General features: G+C 45.8%; 1 protein-coding gene across 1 annotated transcript in view; it reads right to left on the bottom strand.

The window, feature by feature from the left end:
* Positions 1 to 11,148, bottom strand: part of TMTC1 (transmembrane and tetratricopeptide repeat containing 1) — a 138,205-nt gene that overhangs the window by 30,847 nt on the left and 96,210 nt on the right. The window contains exon 11 of the mRNA XM_017739963.1: positions 8,133 to 8,246. Within this exon, the coding sequence (XP_017595452.1) occupies positions 8,133 to 8,246 (114 nt within the window). The remainder of the gene's footprint in view (positions 1 to 8,132; positions 8,247 to 11,148) is intronic.

Genomic DNA, 11,148 nt, shown 5'->3' on the forward strand with positions numbered 1-11,148 from the left:
CAAGTGAGAGATCTAATGCTTTTAGGTTCCTTTGAAAGCCTCAGGCATAATCTTCTTCGGTGAAAGCGTGACAAAGCAGCAAGATTCCTGGCTGTACACAGCACAGCCTGGAGCTGGGTATTACATCACACCCTTTTCCATGCACTCGGCTGCAAGGGGGTCCTGACACAACACCGGGAGTAAGACAGGGAGTGATCCCATCCCAGTCTGGTGCTGGGGGCTCAAAGAGCATCCCTGAGCAGTGCTGTGGGTCCCATGAGGATCCTCATTGCTGTTACATGGGCCAGCTCAGCTCCTGAGGGAGGTCCTGCTCACAAGTCAGCGCGGGGTCATGCCTGATCAGCAGCGTCTACAGCAGGATCTTGATCTAACCTGGGATCTCCAGAGGCTGACTGGGTATAAATAGCAAGTGCTGAATCACAGCCAGGGATCAGTGGAAGGAAGTAAGGTCCTGTTTTTATGGCTTCTCCCCCTGCCCATCAGCCCAGCAGGCAGGAACAGCAGCCCACAGGTGCCCTGCCACCAGCAAACCCTCTCAGCAGGGTGAGCCTCCAAGGCTGAAGGGCAGAGCACCCTGATATTGAGGGAAACCTCTCCAGGACAGAAATGCCAAAAAACAAACAAACAAACAAACAAACCGGAGACTCTCAGTAGATTTAATCTGTAAATTGACAAAAACCTCGTTAATTCTTTGAGCTTGACATCCATTAAGGAAAAATACCCCCAACCCACAACAATATCTGAAAGCATGCCATTCAAATAACCAATCTGTAGCACACTAAACAATATTACAATTTATAAATTTTCATTACATTTTCAAACTTGGGCAGGCATAGAAGCCTGAGAGTTAGAGCTGAGTCAAACAAAGTTTAAGTCAAACAATATCACAGCTAAATATAAATAAATAAAATCCTTCCTGCTAAACTTGCATGTTCCCTGAAGTGTGGAGGCAACATGAGGTTATCAAATGGGGCTGTCTGCTTATTCTCTCACATAAAGAATTTATGCAGGATCCACGTAAGTCTTGAAAATCCCAGAAACCTCAACACTCCCAAAGCCCAGCAAAGGGCTAATAATTCACAACATGCCTGACTTATAGACAGTGTGAACAATGCAGGCACCTCCACAGAGCCCAAAGAATCTTGAGGGACCCCACAGCAAACAAGAGACCATCAGGTGAGCCCTTCAATCAAACGTGACATGAGGGGATAAAATACCAACATACTCTCACCGAAGCAGACGGGGGTGAAATCACACCTGCCATCTCCCGAGGCTCCCAGGTGCCAGGGGAAGCTGTACAGCCCCATACTGTACAGTTTTCATAAAAACAAGGACAGCAGGCTAAGAAAAAAAGCAGTGGCTGTGGGAATGAGTAACTAACCCTTGCATTTGAGGCTATCACTAGCCAGAAGTGAAAGGTAGACTTAAACATGTGCAAAATACAGCCGTAAGTTTCTCTCTGCATAACCCACATAAAAATCAAAATAGATGCCTTGTCCTAATAAGAAAACACCCTTTCATCAGAAAAGCATTTTTCTTTCCCCATATTATCAGTCCCCAATACATAAGTAGGCAGAGCTTTGATGCAGTATCGGAGAAAGGCTATGGAGTTGTCATCCTCAGAGCTGATGGGGGCTTTTCCCTAAGAAGATGTATTTGAAAAGCCAGCAAGTCCCTGAAGGGCAGCATTGAAGGACCTGTACCCACAACAGACACCATGGTATAGGAAGGGACCCCACCTGTAACCACCAGTGTCCAGGGCTGAGTTACACATCCATCTGTCCATCCCAGCAGGCACACCCAGCTTCTACAGCTCTAAATGCACACATACTGTCTCTGCATTGGGGCTCATGGTTGCACTTAGTACCAGTTCAGTTTTTAAGTAAATAAAAGCCTGTGCCTTGATTGATTGTTATTTTATCACTAAAAAGCAGAAAAACTGAGCAGAGGGGTAACAGCCCTCAAAACAGGCAGGGATTAGAACTTTATATAGAGAACAGGTTCAAAAATAAATCACACTGGCTGAAGTAATTTGGCCACCATCCCATGCAATGTGTTGTAAAGGCCATGAAGTCTCTGATTCGAATTATCAAGCAGCCCTTTCAGCCATCAATTACCTTTAAAATACTCAACAATTCCATCCAGCTTCAGGACAGCCACCACACACCTACACAATACTCCTTAAGCCTATTGTCAAAGCTCAAATCAGACCACCACACAAAGTTACTCCCAACCACTTGGACATGATCCACCTCCAGCCTGTAACATCCACTATTGCAGAGTATTACATGAAATCTCTATGAAGATGTTCCAGGCTTGATCCAAGGGCCTGATCTAAGTAATATCAGAATGTCAGAAGGGCACTCACGGTTTCGGGAGCAAATGCAGCCACAGCAGCCACAGCAAAGCAGCACTGCACATTTTTTACTCACTAAAAACAGGCTAACAAATGGTGCTCATATTTTAATTCTTCCCAGAAATAAATCACAGATGGTATCCAAGGCCACCTGCAGTCCATGCTGAGAGGCATTTTCAAGGCAAATACACTGACACACACACATAAAGGGCTGGAAGAATACAATTTTTTTACTGCATGGAGAGTGCAATTTAACTGAATTTAAACAACCCCAGATACCGATGATTTAAGATATATAAAACCCCAGCAGGAAGGTGTGTGAGAAAGCTTAAGAAGAAACCCGAGTCTCCCTTACAGCATTAGGGCTTTATTTCTAAAATGTAGTGAGTTGAAAGAACAGCCTTGCTTTTTTTCTTTTCTACCCATTTTCATGATGCTATGAACCAATTTTGTTCCCTCAAATGAGGGATACGAACAAGCTACTTACACTGTTTTCCCTTCTCCATCTAGCCTGTGTTTGAGTACTAAGGATACATAACCACGATTTCAAGACCCTTACTGATGCCCCAAACCAGCATTCCCAGTTCCCACGCTGTAAGCAATGGCCTAAGATGTATTATTTGCAAGCTCCTCTGCAAGAGCTAGACCACACAAATTGCAGCACCACGTGTTTTCATACTGGTTTCTCTGCCTCCTGGCCCACTCTCTCCTCTCTCTGAAGGCTGAACAGCAGAACAGCTCCCTGAACTGCAAAGAAAGGCAGGCCAAGAGTTCTTACTTGCTGTCCAGAGGCTCCCTCCTCCAGAGGACGCCACAAGGGGGAATGAAGGTTTCTGCGTGGCAGGCTGGTCCCCTTCCCGCTCTGTTTGGTCAGCAGCATTTGGCAGGGAAAGCCTAAGGGGAGTTTGTGGCTAGGAACCTACTGATGGACATGTACACACACAGAGGTAATGCTGCAGAAATGTGTGCATTCTCAGGTACACGCACCAGTGCATTTATGTACATAAATTCACAGGATCACACTACATGAGGTGGATGCCTCCTGCAGGACTCTGTGCTGTCAGGCATGTTTTAACATCCAGAAGGCAAACATGAATTTTTAGATGATGACCTTTTTTCAGACACAGAAATGTTGCTTGGATAGCCCAGAACTATTATTAGTGTGTTTGTCCACCCAAGGATTTATTTAGTGTGTTTATCCAGCCAGGAACCCAGCAACCTCCTTCAGCCCCACCCATCTGCCCTCCATGGGAAACACTGCCCCGGCAACAAACATGGAGAGGGATGGTAAGACAGAACTGCTTTGGGAATTAAAATGTTGAATGAGTGCAATTGTAGGAGGGAAGACAAATTATTTTTCTTCCCTCCACTGTTAAAAGGAGATTGATTTAATTGATAACAAATGTTCACCGAATGGGTTTTAAGGCTCAGGCGTTTTTCTCTCTCTGCATGTCAGCCCATGTGCTTTCCTGAGGAGCAATAAAACAGTCTCAACAGTAACATCAAGCACACAAGGCTGGGGAGAAGCAGGACGAAAGCTTGGTAACTATCAACAACAGCAAAAACATCTTCATTAGCACATCAGAGTTGTTCTTCATATTTGAGTGAGGTTGCACCACCTCATATTCTCACTCACAAATGGGAGACAAGTGGTGAGATACATTTCAGGTAAGATCAGCACTGTTTGATCTCCAGGAGCAGAGGTTCTCCAGAATTCCTAACAACAGCCACAAACCTGCAGCAGAAGCAGCAAGAATGTTAAGGCCATCTTTCAGAATAGTCGTGGTCAATTCACATCTCAGGTGGAGTATTTCCAGCCTTTACTTTCTGCAGGAAAAAACCCCAAAAAAACCCCAGGATCTCCTGGGGTCACTACCATATGTCAGGCAAACCAGTGAAGCAGTCTAATCCAGCGCTGTGTTTTTCTTGTTTTACTGCAGGTAAGATGAAAGGTTTATAACCCACTCGACAATTGCTGAATGCCAGCTGTTTGTCGGGCCTGTTTTACGGGTAACTCATCTGGAATCTCTGAAGGGCTCCATTTCCATTCCCCTTTTACAAACTACATATAGGAAGAGCTTTTCCTACATACAAAGAATTTTTATTCTTTTCATTCTCTCCATCTCCAATTCCAACGTCATCCTCCATTTGTGCACTTCATTTCAGTTTTCACTTCTTGGAGAGCATAATTAGATTGCACTGATTACCCAAGCCTGGCTAGGTCAGGGTGTTGTGTCACTGGCCTCTGGGCTGGGCTGAGGAATGAGTTATCTGATGGGCCACCTGCAATGGCACCAACAGGTGGTTGTTGGGACTGATTGCCAAGTTTGCCTTGGAAACCTCCCCTGCAGTTTCACTGTCAGAGAAAACACATTACACTCCTCCAGCACTTTTGTGCCCTGAAGCCAACAGAGGTGCACCAACATTTGCCAGCAGGGAATCCCACCTGTGTCTGAAAGCAGGAAAGGGAGCAGTTAAAGCATTGGGGATCACTTTTCCAGGATTTAGTACCAATTGCTAGGATTTCACTAGGTGACTTGTGTGCACTTCAACATCTTTTCCCACAGCTACAACTTCACAGGAGCAATGTGTTGCTTTGCCAAGCAGACCCATGGCAGGCAGCACTTCTGGCAGAGCAGGAGCGCGTGGAAGTGCATCCTTACATTGGTGGAGTTGGTGGAACGGCAATTGCTCGCAGTTCAAGCAGCACAGTGCAGACTGACAACATCACTTTTGTTTACTGAACAATTAAACTCATTCACCAGAGATCAAGCAGACCTGCACTGTCATTTGGCACAAAGCTGGAATAGTGGATGAGCCATCACACGCTGAGGCACTGCAGCTCTCCCTTTCCTGTCTCCCAGGAGCTCCCAGGCAGCAAGCCGTGTCCTTATCGACTCCATTTCCTTATTAATTCCCTATTGATCTGCTCACTGAGCACTAGGCAGAAATAATATTTTTATCTTCTGTACTCTTGGCTGTGCTGCCATTGGATTGTGAAGCCTCCTGAGTAGCTTGGGTTTTCTGTAACATGGGGAGGGATGGATCCACCCACACTTGCTGGGAGATCAGGCACTCAGTGAGGGGTACCTGTGGGAAATCATGAAAGCTTGTTGTGTGAATACCTCAGCTGCTGGTCTGCCTACTCCCTGTTATGGAAATTTACAGAGTGATAATTCATCTTTCCAGGTCAAGCCAGTGGCCAAAAATATCCTGAACCATCAAAATCTGCTCAGGATGTTACAGCTACTACCTCCTTCTCTCTAATTGTGGAGATTGGTCTACAATCAGAGCAGTCTGTGAGGAGCTGGTGTCTGTAAGAATGGATAAACAGCTGGGTTTTGTGATACCTGTGTAGGGTCTGCCACTGTATCTGCCTGAGGCTGCCTGTCCCACACCCAGCAGCTTCTCCACTGCTTCAACACAGCCATCAAATGTAGGCACTCAGCAGCGGCTGCAGGGCCCCCACACAGCCCCTGGCACTGCGGAAAGGGTCTGTCTGTCTGAAGGGAAAACACAGACATTACAGAATGTACTCCTCAACAAGAGAACACACTACACTTTTTACTTACACTGTTCTATTGCTTATTACACAGACCCCAAATAATTTCCTTGTAACAGAGGTGGGAAGAAGTAAAAATAAGGAAAATATAAGCGCAGAGAATACAATGTGATGGGAACAAGTAGTGCAGCTTCCCAGTGATGGAGACTTCCAACTCCTGGCCTGCACCTTTGGGTCAGAAAGAGAATGTGCAAGGCGAGTTTCACTTTTCCAAACTGCCAGTTAATCCTGAAATTACTGAAGCAAGTGGGCACTAGTACCAGTGCCACGAGACACCAAGCACCTAGAGAAGAGCACAGTTGGTTCTGTGGGGCTCCAAGCCCCAACAAGGCTTCAGATGCTCTATAAACAACACCATCAGTATAAACAGTGCTATGTAATACAGCTGAGAAAATGTTTGCAACCAGTTCTTAAAACAGACTCTTTCATAATTGAAATACTGCGGAGCAGAAAACAGCATTATAATTACAATAAATGCGTGCTGCTGAGTTAGAGAAGATCTTTTGTCTGCAAATCCCATTTACACAAGCAGAGGCAATGCTGGTAGGAGCAGTTACATTACTCTGTGCACTCCACCTCAGGGCTTGGATAATTTTTGTCAGTCCCTCTTCTTTTTAACTTGCAATAGGCTTTTCTAGTAAATTGGAGAAATTTCAGAGACTAGATACAGGAACAACTGGAGGACTGCAAAACCTTGTAATGCTGAAAAAACCAGCACCTATCAAGCAGCAGGTTAAGGCAGGAGTTGATCACTCTATGGAAAATGGACTTTTGGTAATGGGATCTTCAGTGTGGCATTAAAAGGTGTAAACAAATTCAATGACTGGAAGCTGGTGTTAAACAAATCAGTCTAAAAATAAGGGAGGACATTTTCAGCAGCCAATGTAATTAACCTTCAGTACAGTTTACTGGTGGTTGTGCTAGATTTTCCATTGCTGGAAACATAGGAGGTTTTTCTAAATGACTTCCTAAATGCCCAGCATGGTCAAACAGAACAGGATGTTGCTCAAAAAAGCTAAAAATCACCTTCACCCAGGTTCAGTCCCTCCTCAGTGACAATGAACTCCTGTCCTCACAGGTCAACCTGGGTGTGTTAGGAGCCCTTGGAGAGCTTTTATCATAACCCTTCAGCTGGCCAAAAGACAAAACATACATGTAATTTCTGGAGTTTTCTGTCACAACACATGTCAGGAAAGAACATTTCTTCCACCTCCTGACATGCCCTATGGAGCTGAGCTCTGCCCTTGCTGTCCATCAGAGCCACTCTTCACCTTGTCTGTCCTTCCCAAACATGCTTCTACTCCTGAAAACACTATCTGCACACTCCGTGCTTGCTTTCCCTTGCCACCATGCCATCCCCCCAGCCCTGTTCCTTGCATTCATTTCCCAGAGGGGCTTTCTTCCAAGTCCCAAGGACCAGAGGGGAGAGGTTTGGGGAACTGGGGTGACCTGCTTGGTGCACTGAGCACTGCCTGGGGAGCAGCTGAGCTGCGTGAAACAGCACTGGCAGGAGCAGCAAGTGGAGGAAGCTGCTCACAGGGAGTGACCCCATCTGTGTGTGAAGGAAGGGTCTTTCACACATACCACAGGACATGTCCTGTATCACAGCCCAGCCCTGGGGCCTGGTTTACTGCTCATCTATAGGCAAGGCAATTCATCCTCCTGCTTCGGCTTCCCCCTGTACAGAACCTCAGCAATGATATTTGCCCTGCTACTGCAAAGGAGCATTTTCAGGATCAATTAATTTAGCATTCATGCAAAGCTCTGTGGACAGAAGCCTCAATACAAGCAGTAAGTACCATTATTGTTACTGCACTTCAGATGGCTACCGCACTGACATTTTCCAGGCATGCACCATTAACAATTTACTAAGATAAATGGCCCAGGAACCTGAAAACGCATTTAGGACAACTACCTCCTGCTTACCAGCATACATTCAGCTGTGTAAATGACACCTCATCGCTCAACGTGTAGCTATGGCAACATTTCTATCTCGTATACTGAAGTGCACACACACACACACATGTGGAGCTGGAGGGAAGCCAGGCTACCTCTTTTCATGACACACAAACACGGAGCCAGGGAACTTTCCCAGGCTCTGAAAGCCAAGCTGCTCCCAGGAGCCAGGGATGAGGAGCAGCCAACTTGCCCCATGCCTGTCAGGAAGGAGATGGGTTAACAGCATGAGCCCCACCAGGTCCCCAAGGGACTTACTTGAGAGCAGTTTTGTAGTGGTAGATTGCTTCAATGTTACGGCCCTGGTCTTTCAGAAAATTGGCATAGTTGTAGTGCACCTTGGCGTTGTGGGGCAGGGTCTTCACTCCTGAGCTGTAAAGAGGAACAGAAGCAGGACACAATTAGCAGCCAGGTTACCCCATCTGCCCCTAGGTCCACCTTCTTCTCGCACTCCCTTCTCCTGAAAAGCTTGCTCGTAATTCGAGCACCTCGTCATCTCCTGTGCATTTGTGCCAACACAACTCATGTTCTAACTCCGAGCTTGTCCCATGTGCCAAGTGCCCCGGGCAGACATAAATGTGTGGCAGCAATTCAACTCATCCTGGTCACTGTCACCGCAGGCACTTCCAGCACCAACACTGCAACACTCCTGGTGGCCAGATGCTATTGTATTTTAGAATCTGAATTACTAAATTGAAAGACCAAAACCAAAATGGCTAATATTTAGAAGGAAAGCATGTAGTACTTTCTAAAAACCGAATCCCTGCTTAAACTTGAGTGTCATGAAGCACCTTATGAAAATCTCGATTTAAACCTGGCACTGCAGATACCAGAAAGAGGGTATCTTTTCCATGGGCATCAGCACTAGATGGGATGCCTGACATACTCCAAGTACCAGCACATGTGCACTGCTTAAGGCTGAGCAGAGTATGGCCAGGATGTGAGGGCTAATGGGACTCTAACCCTTAGGTGGCAAAATAACGCTCTGGCATTATGAAACACGACTGAGGATATCTGGCTGCACAGCCACCCCATCCCTCCCCTTCGTCTCCCCTGCTACGTGTAGACTGAACTCAACATTTGGAATTAATAATGAGGGCACAAAGCAAGCATATGCCTATTTGCTTAATTGAGAGCACAGAAAGCAAGGTACACCTTGCACAGCCAGAAGAAATGCTGTTTCAAGGTTAAAGAGAGAAAGAAATCACAGGAGCACGTACACCATGGAAACATTTCCCTGCAAGGATCCAGAGAAGTCAGCATTCTGTTTAATGGGGGAATTCTTTCCAGCACATAAATAGGGGCTCTCTGAGGTAACGGGAAATAAGGATGGATGAATCTGTTCACGGAAAAGCAGACAAAGTCCTGTTTCTTGCTCACAAGCAGATTCCTGCCAGCTGCTCTCTTTTCTACTCCCAGCATCTCTAACCCTGCTACCTCAGGTAGGAAAACCAAGGATTAGAGAATTCCCAAGTCTTGTTGCCTTGCCTTGTCTGTCTCTCCTGCTTAACTTTGGTGAGCATGGAAGTTAATCATAATGAGACAGGCTCACACACAGCCCCTGCAGTGGGGTGCACATTCTCTTGCATGGGAAGAATGCACCCAGAGCTGCAAAAACCCTTTGAGGGGGATTTCATTGCAAAACAGCACTGAGGAATTGCAGCGGCAAATGTGGTATCCTTTTGGTTATCTGCAGCCAGTGGCATCCAGCATCGCTGACACCTACTTGTGAGAGCTTCCAAAGCTTCACCCACAACTGCCTTGCACAGTTCAGCTCAACAGAGCCACGGTTTGCCTACTAAAATTAAAAGTACACCTTGCATTTGGCTTCCTAATCATCAGGTATTTCCAAATTACTTACTGGGAGCACTACAGGAATAAGACATTTTGTGACTAATCGCTGAATTAAATCAGTTAATTGATGCTATTCTTAAGAGAATGATTTTCTGTATTAGTTTTCACAAAGATATACTGCACCAGCAGCAAGTAATGTGTGACTGCTATGGCTGTGTTAATTTCCATTGGCCTTGGGAGCTATTAACTACACACTTACAACCTCTGGGCATTACTGGAATATTAATTCTTATACAGAGAGGGTTTTATTACATCAGCATCAGTGTTACAGGCAGAGACATGGCACTCAAAACTGCTGCTCTCCCAGAGCTATGTGCGAGGAGCTGCTCTGCTACAGCCTCTGCTGAAACAGAGCAGACTGAGCTAACAGTGAGGAGTACATTACACATGCACAAGCACTTCAGTTCCAATGAGATACAGTCTTAACAGCAAGATGCATATGTTTAAATACTTTAATTCTGAACTGTTTTCCTTTAAGTAGAATTTATCACCAATTCTGCTGGTCCCATTTATTAAAACATCACTAATAAAGCTTCTTGCATCTGTGTGCTTCTGCTGGTGGCGGGGGTGACACAGGAAAGGCAGAAATGGGTCTGGGTTCTTAAGATGCTCTCTTCTGTATCACACTGTTCACACTGACCTATTTATTCTCCTCACACGGGCGGGGAGGGGGATGTTTCATTTTGTAAATGCACATAGCAGTGACTGAGGCTGCTTGGAGCCTCTGTGCTGGGAGAGGCAGCAGCAAACACAGCACTGGATGCAGAGGAGAATTTTTGGGAGTGTTTAGGCTGGCTAACTGATCCTTGACCAGTCGAGAATGCTGTTTGCTCATTGACAGAGGAAACAATGATGTCCACAGTGAAAGCCAAGAAGGAAAGGGTGGAGTATAAATAACAAAGCAGAACACAATGTTTTTCCATTTGTGCTTCCCACAAGCTCCCAGTCTCTCACAATTTCAATATAACTTTCCAATATGCTTTTCCAAACTCTCCCATTTCCCTATTCCCCAGCCCAGCAGACACGCACCCTTCTGAAAACCTACAGCACCGATCTGGCTCCCGTCAGAAATTAGCCCACTGACCCTGGACGTCACTTCTCCAAAGGACTTCCTTCCCTTCTGACCTCTACGACAGCAGTAAGCAACATAAATGGAAAACAAACAATAGGTAAACCTTTTGATGTAACACTTCCTCCCCGTGGAAAAACAAAAAGCCTATTCGCCATAAATCAGAGAAATAAAATACTGCTGGTATTTTCCAACCTCAAATACCAGCATCATCCAAATTCCACTTCAGCTGGGAAAAATGCCCTGTGATACCCCCTCTTGTTTTCCCAAGTGCATGTTCTGCTCTACAGGGTGACTGGGTGCAGGGCTGAGGCTTCACTGATTTTCTGTGATATCCGTATGGAAAGTGCT

This window comes from Corvus brachyrhynchos, unplaced genomic scaffold, assembly GCF_000691975.1.
Source record: "Corvus brachyrhynchos isolate BGI_N302 unplaced genomic scaffold, ASM69197v1 scaffold27, whole genome shotgun sequence".
Taxonomy (NCBI): Eukaryota; Metazoa; Chordata; class Aves; order Passeriformes; family Corvidae; genus Corvus; species Corvus brachyrhynchos.